This window comes from Cyprinus carpio, chromosome A10 (assembly GCF_018340385.1).
Source record: "Cyprinus carpio isolate SPL01 chromosome A10, ASM1834038v1, whole genome shotgun sequence".
Classification (NCBI taxonomy): Eukaryota; Metazoa; Chordata; class Actinopteri; order Cypriniformes; family Cyprinidae; genus Cyprinus; species Cyprinus carpio.
In genome coordinates, this window is record NC_056581.1 from 18,404,957 (window position 1) to 18,425,303 (window position 20,347).

At 36.3% G+C, this 20,347-nt stretch overlaps 2 protein-coding genes across 2 annotated transcripts; one reads left to right on the forward strand and one right to left on the reverse strand.

Annotated features, from left to right (window-relative positions):
* Positions 1 to 1,136: 1,136 nt before the first annotated feature.
* Positions 1,137 to 14,653, reverse strand: LOC109110437 (BRCA1-associated protein-like). Its single transcript, XM_042765608.1, has 12 exons — positions 14,436 to 14,653; positions 13,095 to 13,256; positions 12,826 to 13,009; positions 8,943 to 9,132; positions 8,600 to 8,713; positions 7,197 to 7,345; positions 5,266 to 5,341; positions 4,728 to 4,866; positions 3,711 to 3,820; positions 3,493 to 3,582; positions 3,267 to 3,370; positions 1,137 to 1,898 (listed from the first exon to the last, which is right to left on the reverse strand). The coding sequence occupies exons 1-12, from the start codon at positions 14,512 to 14,514 to the stop codon at positions 1,529 to 1,531; spliced, it is 1,767 nt and encodes a 588-aa protein (XP_042621542.1). The 5' UTR covers positions 14,515 to 14,653; the 3' UTR covers positions 1,137 to 1,528.
* A 1,796-nt stretch (positions 14,654 to 16,449) lies between these two features.
* On the forward strand, positions 16,450 to 20,254 carry LOC109048603 (torsin-4A-like). Its single transcript, XM_019066241.2, has 2 exons — positions 16,450 to 16,689; positions 18,822 to 20,254. Exons 1-2 carry the CDS (start codon positions 16,654 to 16,656, stop codon positions 20,043 to 20,045), a joined length of 1,260 nt encoding a protein of 419 aa, XP_018921786.2. The 5' UTR covers positions 16,450 to 16,653; the 3' UTR covers positions 20,046 to 20,254.
* Positions 20,255 to 20,347: the final 93 nt, after the last annotated feature.

Genomic DNA, 20,347 nt, shown 5'->3' on the forward strand with positions numbered 1-20,347 from the left:
AAGAGAATTTAATGTCAAGCATGTTACGGGTTAGCAGACATGTTATCTGTTTATTAAGTAACTGTTGCATGCATTTACCTATCAAAAAGTTATTAATAGCTTCCAGCAATCTACTCATCTGTAACTGACGGGAAGGGTGTGGAAACCAAAAAGATGACACGATACAAAGATTGACCGTATATACCTTTCTAAAAATAAGTGGTTGAGTAAAACAAGACAAAAGCCACATGATTTTGTGCAGTGTGTGTCTATTAACCAAATGACATCATAAAGCGGACAAGCCCTTTCACTACAAAAGCGCCTTTCTGTTCAAGTCTTTGTGATTGAGTTACAGTACCACACCTGTGACCTGCGATTATAATACTGCTCACAATGAGGAGAATCTCACCAAATATGTCTGATGAAAAAAATTAAGAAATTATGTTTTGCATAAAATAAATGCAGCCTACATATATATATATATATATATATATATATATATATATATATATATATATATATATAAATTCATGGCAGTGTTTTTTCTGAGAGCGCGCGCCTGCCGCTTTAAATTCTCGAGCTCGTTACAGCAGAATGGATTCTGATTGGCTGTCAATATTTTTATCGTTCATCGTCTGAAAAAAAATTGTTCTGAAAATGATTCCAACGATATTGTTTCTCTGTGCCTTTATCGTTATAGCTGCTATTCTTTAATACTGAGAACGACTTTCAGAACTATATCTTTATCGTTATCTTTATAGTTATCGTCCTTGGTGTGAACGGGCCTTGGTGTGTTACTATAGAAGTTTCAGACATTATTTATTTACCAAGAAAAAAAAAAATCAGAATTGCGATTTGAGAGTATATCTCGCAATTCTGACAATTTTTCCCAAAGTCACAATTACTTTATTTTTTATTTTTTTTATACATGGTGGGGAAAAAAACTCAGAATTGAGAGAAGAAATTTTTTTTTTTGACTTTTTTTTCCCTCAGAATTGGATATATATTAAGTATCTCATGATTCTGAAATTTTCTCTGAATTCTATATCTATCTCACAATTCTGTTTTTTCCCCCCTTGCCGGAAATGAGCTTCCATATATTATAAATGCAATTAAAAAAAAAAAAAAAACGAACAGAAATGAGTTTACAAACCTAATCCAGATGCATTACAGCAAAATATAATTTCTTTTCTTTTTCCCTCTAAGTGAAACATGACATGAATTATGTGAGATTCATCCGTCAAGAGTTGCAGAAAGCAATATTCAATAATTCCTACAAACATAAAGTAAACATCTTCCAGCTATGAGGACACTATAAAGATTTCGAAAATAAAACTCTGTGACAAGAACAGCACTTTGTTTTCATATAAAACAGGTTGAGCTACATTTCTAAGCAGGTGTCCTCGTGCAAGATATCAGTGAACAAATCATAATATAATATAATATATTAGAGCTTCTTACATGAGGAAGGATGATTAATATTCAAACTTCCTCATTTCCTGTGAAACATTTCTTATAGCACTGAATTTATTAAACACAACGTCTTTCGCTACTTTCCCCTCTTGGATCGTCCCTTGCGGCCGCTCAGTCTGCCGGGGCCGTGGGCCGAGGGCCCGGGCTGCGGTGCCGCGGGGGACGAGGCGATGTTGATCTGACCCTCTTGTATTTCTTGCCGGGTGTCTGCTGGCATGCGGTCGATCTGCTGCTGCGTCTCCAGGTAGAACATGACGTCTCGCAGCTGCTCCTGCAGCTCGGCGATCTGGCCGTCTTTATTGGCCGCCGTCTCGTGAGCCCGCCTCTCCTCCTCCTGCAGCTGCGCCTGGAGCTGCGTCTGATTGGCTCGGAGGCATCGGTTCATCTCCTGCTCCTCCCGCAGCTCTTGACTGAGCTTCACCACTTTGTTGTTCAGCTGTGAACATCTGCAGAAAACAGCACAAAAATGTCAAAAGACTGAGTAAACCAGGGCTGTCAAAATAAAATCCGAATTTCGAATATTCGTCGAATTTAAAATGAAAATCCACATTCGAATGCAAAAACGCTGCATTCAAATTTTAGGTGTGCGTTAAGGAGGCAGTCTTTTCAGTGGTGCATGAGAAAAGAGAACATCAATGAGGAGAAGATCTTGTTTACGGCAAAACTGAAACCAAGCCGTTCACACAGAACGCATATTTTGCACATTTTCTAGAGGGACATCAATCACCGTTTTCAACTTTGAAAACACATATCTCGAGACTTTATGGCGTTTTTTTAAATGAAGAATGTAATGCTTTCATTATGGCGTTTTTTTAAATGAAGAATGTACTCTGTTTTAAATTATTAACCGTTTTTTTAAATGAAGAATGTACTCTGTGTGATTGGCTTTCGGCCCTTTGTATTAAACTGTGCATACATACATACATGATGCTGTTAATTATAATTGGTTTATAAACATTATTTTAAACATTATGCACTTTTTTCACAGAGAATGTTATCTTATGCTTTGAATAAATGTGCATTAGTAATATTTTGCTCGATGCGCCCTCCTATGGCCTCTCTTCACCCTAACTCAAGTTATGCATTTTAAATTTGAATATAATTTGAATTTTGAGAATATAAGTAAAAAAATTCACATTTAAAAAACTAATAAATACACTACAATAACTTAAGCTACTACATTCAAGAAATTAAAAAATAAAAAAAACACAAAAACATATAAATAAAAAAAACAAAAAAAAAAAAATAATACAAACATACATATATATAAATAAAAAAAATTAAAATAAATATTAAAATAAAATCACAGAAGGAAAGAAGGAAATCTCGGATTAATTTATATTTTATTAATTAATAATTTTTATTTGTATTGGTTTATATTTATTATTAATATTATTATTATTATTATAGTACAAACATAAACTTAAGTAACCAATATTTTGGAAACTGTTTACCATGCAGTGTTATTTTATTATCATTCAGATACTATTATAGTTTTTATTAATATTTAGATTTTTTTTTGTTTTCTGTTTTAATTTTTATTAAGGTTTTAGTAATTTCTGTTGCATTTGTATGCGTTCTTTATTATTATTATTATTCCTCCCGAATGGGAGTCTATGGCAGCCCTATGAAGGGAACATAGGGAAATGATGAAATTTGGCACACTTGTAGTGAAGGTCAGGAATAATGATCTGACCGACTTTGGGGTATCTAGGACCGACTCTATAGCGCCACCACCAGTTCAAAAATTCACTTTTCAAACAATAACTCTGATGAGTATGAAAAATTAATTTGAAAGATAAAGTAAATTTTACTTCTTTTCAATGGATTGTCTTTCTTTGACGAGTTCATTTAGTTTCCGCTCCAAACTGTCACATTTGTCAATCGTCTCCTTGAATTTGGCCTTCATGTTGTTGATCTGAAACCCACACAAACACAAAGAAGCTGCATCACTGATGCTAATACAAGTTATAGTAGATTATTATGATCTTAAACATAATGCTGTTATGGTTTTGTTGATGTTAACTGTGTGGTTCTCACCTCCTCTGCTGTGTCTTTCTCCAGATGAACTATTTTATTCTCCCAGTAAATGCGCTGAGAATCCAGCTGGCTGGTTAATAAATATGAATACTGTAGGAAAAAGATATGTTAAAAAGATTATAAGGTGATGACGAGTATCTAAGACAATCCAACTTTGCACACACACACACACACACACACACACACACACACACACACACACACACACACACACACACCTCGAGCTGCAGCGCATCGATCTTCTCATCCTGACACGTGTCGCCCTCACACTCGTACTGCACCATCTTCCCATCAGTTTTACTGGCAACAAGCCGATGAACGTAGTTATCTGATCAACATTAGGACAAAGACTCAAGGAGTCACAGTTCTTTCAAACAATTTGAAATATAAAATGTTTCAAAACTCAAAACATTCAAATATAAAACAACATTTAATGCATTTAACCTGCATATTTTTTTAGTAAAATAAAATAGGGGGAACTTGATTTTATCCAGTAGTGAAAACAAAAATGAACTTTAAAATCTAAAAAATAAATAAATAAATAAATAAATAAATAAAATAAATAAATAAATAAATATATATATATATATATATATATATATATATATAAAGTTCATTTTTGTTTTCACTACTGGATAAAATCCAGTAAAATATAAATTACAAATGGCTCTGGCTTGTGTGATTGGACCAGGTTTATAATAGTTAATTGAAACTAAAATAAAAAAAAAACATAAAAAACATTTTCATTTTCTGAAATAAACTAACTGTTAACTGAAATAAAATAGAAAAATCTTAAAAAACCTATTTTATTTCAGTTAGTTGCCAAAGTATCATTTCTAATTTTATTTTAGCTACTAAAATAACTAAAACCTAAAACTGAACTAAAAATTAAGAACTATATAGACATATTAAAAAATAAAGTTAAAAAAATATATAAAAACACAACAAAATTACTATAACCTTAAAATAATAACCTTAATAAATAATTCAAAAATATTTTATAAAAACAATGTAAAAATTGATAATAATCCATATATAATAATCCATAATCTGACATATTTTAATATGAATGATCAGCAATAAATAATGTAGGGCAAGTATTTGCTTAATTTTATCCAGCATGATTTGATATTAATCACCAGAAAAGTTCATGCATTTCAGTGAAAATGTATATAACCCTTATATATTCCCTTATATATTCCACTAGTGTCTTTGCTCTCTGTGACATCACACACCTCCAGCGTAGTCCCAGACCCTGTGATTGGTCAGCTGCATGGCGTAAGTGTGCTGCGTTTCCTCAAAGTGCTTGTAGGCATGACGACTGACGTAGCGTCCGCAGCCGATATGACCGCAGATAAGACAGATCCACAGATTCTATGAGACATTAACAAATATGTCTTAAATATAATATAATGAAACAGCCTTCTATGTGAGTGAGACCAGGGCTGCAACGAACTATTATTTAATCAATTAATCTGTAAAGGTCCATACAGTGTGTAAACTGTGCAAACTGAAAAATGTATATGCAACAAAAAAAAGTGTGTACAGTGTGTAAACTGAAAAATTTGAAAAGGATATATGTATATATGCAACAAAAAAAACAAACAAAGACTTAACATGCACATTCACTTATCTAGATATCCACCTTTTTCCTGAACATGAAAGTGTCGCCCCACTGGAACGATGCTTCACATTTCCGGTCTCTGCCATTTCTATTATGCTAAACCTATGAAAATGGTTTTTAAAAGCACATGGCGCAGAGTTTTTTGTTACCTCTTGCACTCCACACTCAAAACACTTGTTCTCCTCCACGGGTTCAGGAGTCTGACAGTATCTGCACACAGGACACCTGCAGAAGAAGTGCACACTGTTAGTGTTCTTAAAGGGATAGTTTACCAAAAAAAAATGTACTCACCCTCAGGCCATCCAAGATGTAGATTGTTTGTTTCTTCTTCAGATTCGGAGAAATGTAGCATCACTTGCTCACCAATGGATCCTCTGCAGTGAATGGGTGCCGTCAGAATTTTGGCCAAAGCAACCGTTTGAAGTTAAAAATGTTTTAATGATGGATTTGTTTCTTACAAACATGCAGCTTTTGTCTTCACAAGACATTAACTGATGGACTGCAGTGGTGTGGATTACTTGTGGATTATTGTGATGTTTTTATCGGCTGTTTGCACTCTCATTCTGACGGCACCCATTCACTGCAGAGCATCCATTGGTGAGTAAGTGATGCAATGCAACATTTCTCCAAATTTGATGAAGAAACAAACTCATCTCTCGGATGGCCTGAAAGTGAGTGAATGTTCAGCAAATGTTACTTTTTGGATGAACTATTCCTTTAAAGACAATGTGACGTCAAAATGTGTCCCTTCTTCAGTCTAAATCTAATATTTATGTGTCACAGTTTGAGTTTGTAGTCTGTTCATGTCAATAAGTAGTAATAATGAAGCATACTTTAGCAAACTCCACTAATTAGATCATTACCTACTTTTCATGCCCAATGAAATCCTGATGAATAAAATATAATTTATATTTGTCATGTGTCATATGTCATATGAATGCATCACACGTGCCAATAATTCATCTGTGTAAACACTTAAACCTGAAACCATCTCAACAGCAGCGGTTTGCATTCCCACTGTGTGCGTGAAACATGACACGGTGACGTTTATCTCACAGGTCAGAGGTCAACTATGACAATTACACAAAAACACAACAGAGAGAATAGAGAACGGCCCAGCAAACCTGTATCATGTCACTGAAGAATCAGGATGAAAAGGTTTAAAGTGACGCACGTAAATAACAGATCAGAGCAAAAGATGAGCATAAACAGTGATAAAGCACTGATGCATCATGGGAGAAGAATGTGACGTGAGGGTGCGGGTGAAACTTTCCAATCGTGAACAAAATGAGCTAAAAAAATATGAACTATATACTTGACCCTGGAGCACAAAAGCAGTCTTAAGTCTCTGGGGTATATTTGTAGCAATAGCCAAAAAAGCATTGTATGGGTCAAAATTATAGATTTTTATTTTATGTCACAAATCATTAGGATATTAAGTAAAGATCATGTTCCATGAAGATATTTTGTCAATTTCCTACTATAAATATATCAAAACTTAATTTTTGATTAGTAATATGCATTGCTAAGAACTTCATCTGAACAACTTTAAAGATGATTTTTTCAATATTTAGATTTTTTTGCACCCTCAGATTCCAGATTTTCAAATAGTTGTATCTCAGACAAATATTGTCCTCATAACAAACCATACATCAATGGAAAGATTATTTATTCAGCTTTCAGATGATGTATAAAAATCAAAAAAAAAAAAAAAAAAAAAAAACCCCCACTACTGGTTTTGTGGTCCATGGTCACACACAAACACACACACACACACACACACACACACACACATATATATAAAAACTTACAACTTATTGATAATTAAATGTAAAACAAATTGAAATGATTTAAATATCAAATTAATATAATAAGTCCATAATAATAATATTATAATTAGGGTTGAATTTATCCAGATGGATTAAAATTAATATTACAATTTAAAATTTCTTTTCCCAGTCCACACAACCTTGGATATATTACCAGAAAAGCTAATGTTTTAATTAAAATATTTAAAAAACAAATATTTTTTGTTTTTAGAATGATCAGGTAGTAGGTCATTTTGATTGACAGCACTCACGATGCATCCTCCCATCTCTGCAGACACTGGCTGTGAAAGCTGTGGTTGCACAGGGTGGTCAGCACGCCGTTGACGGACTCGTCCATGCGCTCCAAACACACGGTGCACTTGGGCAGCTCAGTCAGATCCATCACAGGTAAACTGGCCCCCTGTTTATAATGAAGAGTTTGAGTTCATTCTAAACATTCCAGAACACTGCAGCTATTGTTATGCATGTAAATCAGTGCTGGAAACACAACGCGCGTGTGTGTGTGTGCATGTTTAAACAGAAACAGCTAGTCAACAACAAAACAGGTTAATCCTGGTCACTCAAGCAATGAATCGGTCTAAAACAGTGTTACACTGCCAAGAATTTGAACACTTAAGTGTCGTTTGTTTAAATCATAGTAGCTGCTTGCTATAATAATAATTATAATTGGATTTCGTTTTTAATTTGAGAACTTATTGTTAATAATTACACACATCTAAAACATAAATGTGGTTGTTCTGAGTATTTTAAATATGGTGATGTGTGGTTGATAAGGTTTTGGGTGGTTGCCAAGAATTTGAACACTTTGTTAGTGGTTTGTTCAAATGATAACAATTGCTTGCTTTAGTAATATATATGTTTCAATTTGATAACTTACTGTTGATAATTAACTGTAAAACAAAATATATTTTAAATATCAAATTCAATATATAAAATATAAAAATACGATTTAAGTAAGCAAAACTACATTCAATGTATTTAATCAGAATTTTAACACTGATGCTGCATCCAAATATACCTACTTCTATAATACTATATAGCTTTATTATCTCATAGGACGGGATTTATGAATGGCAGTGAAGCAGCAAAACTGATACTGGTAGGTCAGGTGATAAAAACAACATCCGAATTCATACTACCCCAATATTGATACTATATAGAACATACTTTGTAACAGTTGTTATAGATGCATGTAACATTTTGACTGTGCTAAAGCATAAAAATTTGTTTGCAGATATTAAGGAAACCTTCACATACTTGTTTCTCCAAAAAACAACACTACAGCCAGTTATTCTACTTGTGAAATGTGCATTCAGTGTCAGAATCCCTGTTTTTGTTTTGGTCTGTGTGACTCCACCCACTGCCAATTTACCCAATAGAGTTCTGACACCCCGGGTTGCCAGTTCACAGAGATCACAGTATTTTGAAGCCATGGAAGCCAGCAAATGATCTCTGGATCAGAGATCGCAGATTCTAACCAACCTAAAAACCTTAGCATCCATCTATAAATCTCAATGAGCAGAGGAATATTAAATCACCTCATCAGCTAACAGTGTAAGGCTTAATGCCTTCCATTGTCAGTTGCAGACACGTCATTGGTGGTTTGTTCGAATCATGATGGTATACGCTACTAACTAACACACCAGAGTCTTACCTCTTCAGATTTGATGACTTCCGCTCTCTCCACATAGACTAACTGGCAGACAGCATCCTCAATGGAGTTGAACTGACGGCCGTTGCATGCTGTGTAGAAGCTGTCGGCATCAGCCTAAAGAAATGAAAAAACACAATGACGAGTTTATTTTGCAAACCATGTAAATCAAGCAAATCATGTGTAGCTGCAGGCAGCAATTTATTCGTCTTTATAGATGGTTTTTCTGGTGTTGAACAACAAAAACCGAATTAGTGAGGACTAAACAGGCTAGGGACTTTGAAGATCCTGCCCAGTCGAACTTCAGTTAATTGTAATTGTTCTTGTATGGGGTTAAGCAACTGACCTGACTCCTGAACTTGACCAGCACCATGTACTGGTTGGGTGTGGAGTCCCGGATGATCTTCATGTGCTCCATGACGTCATTGAAGGGAGCCACAAACTTCATGAGGTCGTGGCTGGTCATGGTGGTGGGTACAGTGAGGATGCACAGCATCGCGCTGCGCCGCACGTCCTCTGTGAGCGACGTCATCTTACTGTCAACACCACATCACACAAAACGAGTGTTGGCTCTGATTCAACAATGCAACAAAGTGTCTATTGATCTAAAAGACAAATTCCATGAATCTTTTTTTTTTTTTGGACAAAGTACCATTGTATATCACCGCAGTATTATTAGTAGTATTGCAGGGTATTAGTATTAGCATAGAGAGAGAAACAGACAGACAGACAGACAGACAGACAGACAGACAGGTAGGTAGACAGTAGGGCTGTGCGATTAATCAAAATCATAATAAAATCACGATTTGAGCGTGCACAATTTCTAAATCGCTTTATAGCACGATTTTCCGCGGTCCCGGCCTCCTGCAGTATGCTATCCGATCCAATCAGAATGCAGCGCACCTGAGTGAGTGAGTGAGTGAGTGAGTGAGAGGAGACATGTTTTAAGTGCGCGCATTCTCTCCGGACGAGAGCAGCGTGTATCTGAGCACGCGTGTCTGGTTTTGTGACAGAGCAGAGGAAATCTGCGTGCGAGCGGACAGATTCGCGCTCGCGCATTATTTTAATGTGCTTTCGCATTACAATAACTCGCTCTCGCTGCTGCTTCTGCACCGCATACACATACTGTATACGCACTGCAGACGGAGTACATGTGAACCTTGGGCAATAAATATATTTCAGCACCTGAGGCACCGCTACAACGAGCTCTATGAACAATGCATGGCAAAAAAAAAAAAAAAAAAAAAAAAAGAAGCCCTGGAGACGGGATTTATTTTATTTTATTTTTTTTATATATTTTTTTGCCATATGTCTAGACATTTTGTTTGACATCTTTACTTAGTGATTATATTGACTTATGTCTGTTCTAGAGGCATGTTACAACTTTTTGATAAAGCTCTCAATGGTTTTCTTTTGGAAATATGTTTCAAATTCATACTGAATGCATTTATGACTGTAAAGCATGTCTGTGTGTGTCAAAATCGTGATTAAAATCGAAATCGCAAAATTGATCAAAAAATCGTGATATGTTTTTTTTTTTGTCCATATCGCACAGCCCTAGTAGACAGACAGACATACAGACAGACATACAGAAAGACAGACAGACAGACAGAAAGAAAGACAGACAGAAAGAAAGACAGAACGACAGGCAGGCAGGCAGGCAGAACGACAGGCAGGCAGGCAGGCAGAACGACAGGCAGGCAGGCAGGCAGAACGACAGGCAGGCAGGCAGAACGACAGGCAGGCAGGCAGAACGACAGACAGACAGACACAAAAACACAGACAGACCGACAACAGACAGACAGACAGAACAACAGACAGACAGACAAACTGACAACAGATAGACAGACAGACCGACGTCTGACAGAAAGGCTATTACAACGACAGACAGAACGACAGAACGACAGACAGAACGACAGAACGACAGACAGAACGACCGACAGACAGAACGACCGACAGACAGAACGACAGACAGACAGAACGACCGACAGACAGAACGACTGACAGACAGAACGACAGACAGACAGAACGACAGACAGACAGAACGACAGACAGAACGACCGACAGACAGATAGATAGACAGAACGACAGACAGACAGATAGATAGACAGAACGACAGACAGACAGATAGATAGACAGAACGACAGACAGACAGATAGATAGACAGAACGACAGACAGACAGATAGATAGACAGAACGACAGACAGACAGATAGATAGACAGACAGACAGAGAGAGAGACAGACAGACAGACAGACAGACAGACAGACAGACAGAACGACAGACAGACAGACAGACAGACAGAACGACAGACAGACAGACAGACAGACAGAACGACAGACAGACAGACAGACAGACAGAACGACAGACAGACAGATAGATAGAACGACAGACAGAAAGATAGATAGAACGACAGACAGAAAGATAGATAGAACGATAGACAGAAAGATAGATAGATAGATAGAACGATAGATAGACAGAACGATAGACAGAACGATAGACAGAACGACAGACAGATAGATAGATAGACAGAACGATAGACAGAACGATAGACAGAACGACAGACAGAACGACAGACAGAACGACAGACAGATAGATAGATAGACAGAACGACAGACAGAACGACAGACAGAACGATAGATAGATAGATAGAACGACAGACAGAACGACAGACAGAACGACAGACAGAACGATAGATAGATAGATAGAACGATAGATAGATAGATAGATAGAACGACAGACAGAACGACAGACAGATAGATAGATAGACAGAACGATAGACAGAACGATAGACAGAACGATAGATAGATAGATAGATAGATAGATAGATAGATAGAACGATAGATAGAAAGATAGATAGATAGATAGATAGAACGATAGATAGAACGACAGATAGATAGATATAACGACAGATAGATAGATAGATAGATAGATAGATAGATAGAACGATACATAGATAGATAGATAGATAGATAGATAGATATAGATAGATAGATAGATAGATAGATAGATAGATAGATAGATAGAACGATAGAACGATAGATAGATAGATGATAGAATGATAGATAGAATGATAGAGAGATAGAACAATAGATAGAATGATAGAACGATAGATAGATTGAATGATAGAACGATAGAACGATAGATAGATAGAACGATAGATAGATAATGACAGAACAATAGATAGATAGATTGATAGACAGAACGATAGAATGATAGATAGAACGATAGATAGATAGAACGATAGATAGATAGATAGAACGATAGATAGATAGATAGATAGAACGATAGATAGATAGATAGATAGAACGATAGATAGAATGATAGAACGATAGAACGATAGATAGATAGATAGAACGATAGATAGAACGATAGATAGATAGAACGATAGATAGATAGATAGATAGAACGATAGATAGATAGATAGATAGATAGAACACGATATAAAAAAAAAAAAAAAAAAAAAAAAACAACAAAAAGAAAAAAAAAAAAAAAAAAAAAAATACATAGATAGATAGATAGATAGATAGATAGATAGATAGATAGATAGATAGAACGATAGAACGATAAGATAGATAGATAGATAGATAGAACAATAGATAGATAGATAGATAGAACGATAGAACGATAGAACGATAGATAGATAGATAGATAGATAGATAGATAGATAGAACGATAGAACGATAGATAGATAGATAGATAGATAGATAGATAGATAGATAGATAGATAGATAGATAGATAGAACGATAGAACGATAGATAGATAGATAGATAGATAGATAGACAGACAGACAGACAGACAGATAGATAGATAGATAGATGATAGAACGATAGAACGATAGAACGATAGATAGATAGATAGATAGATAGATAGATAGATAGATAGATAGATAGAACGATAGATAGAACGATAGATAGAACGACAGATAGAACAATAGAACGATAGATCGATAGATAGATAGAACGATAGATCGATAGATAGATAGAACGATAGATAGATAGAACGATAGAACGATAGATAGATCGATAGATAGATAGAACGATAGAACGATAGAACGATAGAAAGATAGATAGATAGAACGATAGATAGATAGATAGATAGATAGATAGAGTAGATAGATAGATAGAACGATAGATAGAACGATAGATAGAACGATAGATAGATAGATAGATAGATAGATAGATAGATAGATAGATAGATAGATAGATAGAACGATAGATAGAACTAACTTAGTTTTGTAGAGGTGCATGATGCCGTGGACGATCTCCACTGACGGGTTTCCGCTGAAGAAGGAGATCTGATCCGGCAGCTGTTTGGAGGGAGACTCTGGAGTCCTGCTCTCGTCCGTCTGATCTTTAGCTTCTCTGTTTCCATCCGTTTCCGACTTTAGATCTTCTTTACCGGCCTCAACTCCTGATGGAAAAAACAGTCTGTTTACTCCTCACTGGTTAAACGGCTGTCACATCAAAGAGAGTGACTGAAGTGCTGCGCTGCAGACCTGCGCTGGGCTGGAAGGTCTCGATCACCATGTCGCTCATGACGCGGCTGCCCAGGTGCTGGTGGAGGACGGCCGCTTGCTCCAGCTCCGTTTTACCAGCCAGCGTCGCTCTAGCAGAGACCAGCGCTTTCTCTCTCATCTCGTCCTCTGACATCTCTGAAACTGTGGGACGCAGGAGAAGTGAGTCAACATGAAGGCCTCAAAGAGATTCTAGAACAAGCTGAGCGTGTGAATGCTCTCTGCTCGCTGTTAACACAAACCACATTTAACATAATGTCTCATGCTTCTCGGGTTTCTCTGCTATACTCTCAGCTCAGGTCAGTGCCTCTACTGCTTATGATACACTGAATTATTCTGATTATCCTGTTTATAATTATACTTTTTATCTCACACTGTATTTGTTTTGGTTACCCTGTTTGTTCTAATGGGTCCCAGAAAAAAATATATTATTATTATTATTATTATAGTAGTTGTTTTTGTTCATTTTTATTATTATTTTATTGATAATCCAGTTTATGATTACTTTTGTCATACTCTCAGGAAAAATATAATAATGATAATTATTAGTATTATTTTATTAATTATCCAGTTTTTGATTACTTTTACTTTTATTTGTTCTAATGGGTCCCAGAAAAATATAATAATAATAATAAAACATAATAGAAATAATTATATCATTTATTATTATTTTATTGATTATCCAGTTCATGATAACTTTTTTTTCACATTGTAGTTTTTCATTATCCTGTTTGTTGAGTCCCAGAAAAATATAATAATAATAACAACAAAATATAATAAAAATTTATTATCTATTTATTATTTTTTTTATATATATAATTTTTATGTTTTATTAATTATCCAGTTAATTATAACTTTTTTCTCACACTTGTATTTGTTTAATTATCCTGTTTGTTCTAATGAATTGCCTCAATGTTGTGTCTTCTGTTTATCAAGCTCTGTAACCTTGGGTCCCCAGAAAAAATATAATAATTATTTTTATTATTATTATTATTATTATTATAAATGCATTTATTATTTTTTGTATACATATATATATATATATATATATATATATATATATATATATATATATATATATCAAGTAATGCATATGCATATATATGATTACCCTTATCAGAAGGTAATATTATGGTATTTTTCATATGTCACTGTATGTCACCTTAAGAACCATAATATTTCCATGGCAGTTCGAAGTAATTCAAACAATATCATGGTACCTGATGACATGTCCAAAAACACTGATGATAATACCATGGTATATGAATATGGCCTTCATGCTGTACCATGGTAAACACGTAACAGTAAACGAGATGAACTCACCGGCGCAGTATTGAAAGCCGCGCGGGGACTCAGACTGATCCGCGAGCTCGAGTCTGATCACAACCAGAGACACACTCATGTGTTCAGCGCATACAGACACACACCACTCAATAACACAGATCCATAAACGATGAACAGAATCACATCGAACTATTATTAGAAGGAAACCGCGTTCAATAACAATGACGTCTGAGAATGAAAGATAAATTACTGCGTTACTTCCGGTAACAAGAGAATAATTTCAAAACAAAAGTCCTTAGTCATAGATAATAATAAGATACTTTCAAAGCCGTTTATAATACAGTGGTAATAAAGTTTAATTTGAGTCTCATACACCATGGTATTATTATTATTATGTTCTAATTAATTACCAATGACTGCACCACTAAAGACCCCTCTGTCAAGCTCCTGAAGTTCACAGATGACTGCACACTCATCAGAGACGAGTCTGAAAAAGCTGTCTGATGCAGTTATAACAGGTTCCTGGGTGCCACAATCACATTTGACTCCATTGTTAAGAAGGCCCCGCAGAGGTTGCACTTCTTTCGTCAGCTGAGGAAGATCAACCTGCCACTGATACAGTTCTACTCTGCAGTCACTGAATCCGTCCTCTGCACTTCTATAGCTGTCTGATTCAGCTCAGCTACCAAATCAGGCTTTTGAAGATTGCAGAGGATAGTCTGGACTGCTGAGCGAATCACCGGCACAACACTCCCCACTTTTACAAAGAAAGAGCTGGTAAAATCTCTCTGGACCCCTCACACCCGGGCCACTTCCTCTTTGAACTGTTGTTGTCGTCGCTTCAGAGCACCAGAAGATCATAAGATCAGTTTCTTCCCTCGGGAAATCCATCTCATGAACAGTTAACTTGGCAAAAAATGTGTAATACACAACACTATTTATACATTATTTATTTAACACACCATTCTTCTTTTTTACATAACACACCTGTTCACACAAATACCATCTTTTGTTTCCTATTTACTTATTCTATTTTTATTATCAGTTTTTTATTATCTGTCATTCTGTTTGTCACCAAAACTAATTCCTCTAAACTAATTGCGATAAAGCCCTTTCTGATTGTGATTATTATAATCAATATAATTAGTATATTATATAATATTTTACATTATATTCTATTTCCAAGTATACACACATTTATTGCTTACACTCAAAATAATTAGTCTTGTGAAGTAAAATAAAAAAAACAGATAATAAAATAATATAAAATTTATAATAAAATGAAAAAACAACAGATAACACAAACTAGATAAATATGTACAGTATGTACAAAATGATCTATATACAGATAGAATTATGCAAGAATTATATATATATATATATATAAACAAGATTTAATAGAAAACACAAGTCAACATCATTTTAAAGTCAGTTTAATTTTTAGAATTTAAAAGCAACAACACAGCATACAGCACTACATGATTCAAGTATTGAAGCTAAAGATATTTATAAAATACATTTTATCATTATTAAAATAACAAACAAATATTTTTTAAAAAGTATAAGCAACATAAGTTACAAACGTTCTAAAAAGTTTAGTTTGACTTACACTGAAAACCCCCCACAACATGCTCACATCAGAGTGTCGGTGAAAATTCTTATCGAATCATGACTCCATCTAATCTATGAGGGTGCGAGGTGTAAAAGTGCTGCTATATTTGCATGCTGAGCCACTGACAGAGCACTAAACATTTTCTTGGTAACTCTAAACTGCCGATTCAAACTCCACCCTGGTGAACTCCCAACAGTGACAGCAGCTCACATTAACCTCCAACGTGAGCCAGTCATCTAGTCTGATTTATGGCAAATCCCCCAGAGTGATTCATATAAAAGACTTTAAACAAGCATTCTACTGCTAATGCAAGCAAACCCAGATTACACGTTCTATTAGTTCTCTTGATTAATAGAGTTTCCTTAGAGAATAAAAACAAAGTCTTGTGTCATCACCATTCTCCACAACAATTTCAATCAATTAAAAGCCATACAATGTAATGAAATCAGACTATTTTTGTGCACAAAGGTGCCCCAGAAGGTCTGTTTCTTCAGTGTATGTGATGGAGGAAGGTGTGGCTTGCAGAGAAGATGGTCAGATAGGAGGAGGAGCTGTAAACGTTTGCCAGTTAATGTTCATCTGGCTGCGAGGAAGTCACCTCCTCTCCTCTCCTCTCCTCATCAGCCAAGCTTCTAGAGGAATCTGATGTTTCAAAACCACACGCCAGAGTGTTTTCCAAAGGTAAGCCAACTCTGTTTTTATAATACATACTCAGTTTGTCCTTCTCAAGGTTTGCATTTGTCTTCCTGTACATTTTTTCTCTTGCATCTGATAAAGTTTAACCACTTCAGCTCAGGCAACTGTCTAGTCTTACTGAACTTCCCTCATCTGAGCAAAACCGCTGTAGAGACTAAGCTGGTGGGAGACTTCAGACATGCAGTCTGATCATGCACACTCATGATTTAACAGGACACTTTTTATTGCTCTTGTTCTCCAAAAAGGTGTGTGTGAAAAAAGGATTTCCAGGAAGGAAACCATATCTGCTTTGGCAGAGGGGCTCAGGAAGGAAAGGCAGAATGTGTGGAATGTTGAACTTACCTTTCGCAAAGAAACTGTGTTTAAATGCACCTCAGACCTTTTCTGCAGCTTTCACAAGAGTTTCAGGGTCATTTCTTTTTGTTTGAAGCAAATAGGCTTCAAGTTGCTGATTCAGTTTCATTGTAGGGGAAAACGGAGGGGCCTCTTAGGAGCAAGAATTGTTATTTTTGTAATTTGATACTTGATGGTCAGACAATACGTGCATGGCTTTTGTTGAAAGTGTGCTCTTTAGTTTTCTGTTGAAGTGACACTTGTTTCAATGCAGTATCATTTGCATGTGTATAGTTTTAGAAGGCCGTCTTTCAGCCTGCAGGCGTGTTGAATACAGTTCGTGAAAACAGTGAATTACGTTGCCACAACATGCTCCCATTCTTGCTGTTTTGTGGCAATTGCAAACTGCACCACACTGCAACGTGCATCACAAAGCAAAGGTTGAGTTTATTATGATGCACGCTGTTTATATCATGAGTCATCATTTACTGAAGAGTTAGTCAGGGTCATTTAGGACAGAAGACGTGCTCACTTTGTGGTGTACAGCGCTCATTTAATTTGTGCCAAGTTTGTTCTTGCCCCAATGCAATTGGTCAGTCTGTTGAAAAAAAAAACGACTGCATTTGGAACAAAAAATAATGATACAGAAATAGAACTTGAAACTGAAGTTTTTATGAAATTATGCATTTCTATGATGTCCTCTCATTGATTATTTTAATGTACATGCCTCCTTTCTTGCTTTCAGCATTAGCTATTTTTTAATGATGGCAAATGCACCAAAATAAAGGATGCAACATGCATCATAAAGCAGAGGCCGAGTTTATGAAGCATGCTGTTTACAACATGAGTCATCATGTATCAAAGGCCTTTTCAGGGTCATTCAGGACAGAAAATGTGCTCACTTTGAGGTGGGTATGCTAAATGAAACATGACTTATTTTGTGCCAAGTTTGGTCCTGACCCAATGCAACTGGCCAGGCCACTGATAAAAACAGATTGCATTTGCATTTTGGTGTTGCTAATCATGCATGTCTATAATAACCTCACACTGTTCGTTATCTGAATGCACATGCTTCCATTCTTGCTTTCAGCATTAGCTGTTTTGTGGAAAATGTAAACTATCAAATGCACCAGAATAAAGGTGCAACATGCATCACAAAGGAGAAGTTGAGTTCATGATGCATGCAGTTTACATCATAAGTCATTCAGGGTCATTCAGGACAGAAAACAAGCTCACTTTGTGGTGAGCATGCTAAACTAAAAAAGAAGCAGAAAGATCCAATTCCAACCAGATTGCATTTGCACTTTGGTGCTTCTAATCATGCATGTCTATAATGACCTCTCGCTGTTCGTTATCTGAATGCATATGCCTCCATTCTTGCTTTCAGCATTTGCTGTTTTATGAAAAAATGCAAACTGTTAAATGCACCAATAAAAAAGGTGTAACGTGTCACAAAAGAAAAGCTGAATTTATGATGCATGCTGTTTTCAACATCTGTCATCTAGCACCAAAGGATTTTAATTCCATTGAGGACAGAAAATGTGCTAATTTTGAGGTGACCATGCTAAACGAAACATACAAGAACACTTAAAGTTTCCCAAAGCATTTTGCAGTGATATCATAGAACAGGACTGTCCAAACCTGTTCCTTGTAAGTCGGCATAAAGATGGGGGCTGAATTTTGAAATACAGTTGTTATTTCTTCGTTTACAGCATGGTGATTCCTCTAACTCTTATAGTCCTTCTCATATTGTTTGATTTTTATTTCGACATTGCTTTCCACAGATGGAAGAACAAGACCCCAGTGACAGGCTGAGAGGAGACCAGCCGAAAGAGACGAAAGAAAATGGAAGTTTCTCTCAGTTCTCCTCAAGCGTACGGGCCATGGTGCGCATTCGCCAGAAGTACCAGGCCATGAAGAAACGCCGTCTTGAAATAGCAGCGGTGTCGTCCCAGAGCTTCATGTCTCCACGGTCCACCAGCCCAAAGGTTTTCACCTTTGAAAATTTTCAAGACACCATAAACTCTAACCCCGCTTCCCCACACAAGCGGAAGAAAAAGAGGAAGGCACGGGTTTTGTTTCCGAGCAGCAGTTTGAGAGCCGTACCCACAAAAGAGAGAAGCCGTGCAAAGAACTGCCTCTACTTGCTGTGCATCATCGTATTTCTACAAATTTACAATGCCATTGAGAACTTGGATGACCATGTGCTTAAATATGATCTAGACGGACTGGAGAAAACCCTTAAAAGGGAAGTGTTTGGCCAACAAGAAGTGGCAGAGAGTCTTCTGGGTCATTTGCATGATTATTTGTCAACTTATGTGCACAATAAACCTTTAGTGTTGTCGCTTCACGGACCTACTGGAGTTGGGAAGAGCCACGTTGGCCGATTGCTAGCTCAGCATTTCCGCTCGGTTGTTGGCGAGGACTTGGTGATGCAGTACTTCGTTCTGCACCATTGCCCAACAGAGGACGATATCCCACAATGCACCAAATCTCTGGACTCTCACGTCTCTGAGATGGTCACTCACGCTGAGGAACAGGAAAAGATACCGGTCTTTATCTTCGATGAAGTGGAGCACATGCCCAGGGAGTTGCTGGACACATTGCAAGACCTGATTCATCCCAAAAACAACAACGAATACTTAAACGCCATCTACATTCTCATCAGCAACTTGGGACATGAAGACATCACCAAATTTGTTCTGCACAACTCCAGCGTCGCCGTCTCAGGCCATCTGAGCTTGATTCAGGAGCTGAACCCTTGGTTGCGTAGCTATCTTGAAAGATACCACATGCTATTTTTGGAGGCAGACCTCCTGCCCTTTATGCTTTTGGAGAAGAGCTACGTAATGGATTGTTTTATTGACGAGATGTCCAGGGAAGGATTCTACCCAGATCGCTCCCATGTAGAAAGACTTGCAGAAGAACTATCATACTATATAGTTGGCGAACGGGAATTTTCTCACTCCGGATGCAGGCAGGTTGTGGCAAAAGTGAACCTTCTTTGAAACAATATCTGCCGTGCAGATGGGCAACGTGAGAGAAAACGTTATTAGTGCCATGAGAATGACCATTTTGTCACATTTCATTGTGCATTCAGTGTAAAAAAAATATTTGTTGTACAGTTGTACATACCATTTTTAAAAACAGAGGTATACAGTACCGTAAAGTTTGGGGTCTGTAAGATTTTTTAAATATTATTTTAAATAAGTCTCTTCTGCTCATCAAGGCTGCATTCATTTGATTAAAAATACAGTAAAACACCAATATTGTTTTCTATGTGAATATATGTTTAAATGTAATTTATTTC

What these genes read in the sequence shown, in the direction of transcription:
- LOC109110437 (XM_042765608.1), bottom strand. Translation starts at nt 14,514, where the DNA reads ATGAGTGTGTCTCTGGTTGTGATCAGACTCGAGCTCGCGGATCAGTCT. An exon ending in CAGAGATGGGAGGATGCATC is followed by an intron (nt 5,342 to 7,196) that starts GTGAGTGCTGTC and finishes CTTCTTCTGCAG; the next exon opens with GTGTCCTGTGTGCAGATACT. An exon ending in GGTCTGGGACTACGCTGGAG is followed by an intron (nt 3,821 to 4,727) that starts GTGTGTGATGTC and finishes AATGTTGATCAG; the next exon opens with ATAACTACGTTCATCGGCTT.
- LOC109048603 (XM_019066241.2), top strand. Translation starts at nt 16,654, where the DNA reads ATGTTTCAAAACCACACGCCAGAGTGTTTTCCAAAG. An exon ending in CGCCAGAGTGTTTTCCAAAG is followed by an intron (nt 16,690 to 18,821) that starts GTAAGCCAACTC and finishes TGCTTTCCACAG; the next exon opens with ATGGAAGAACAAGACCCCAG.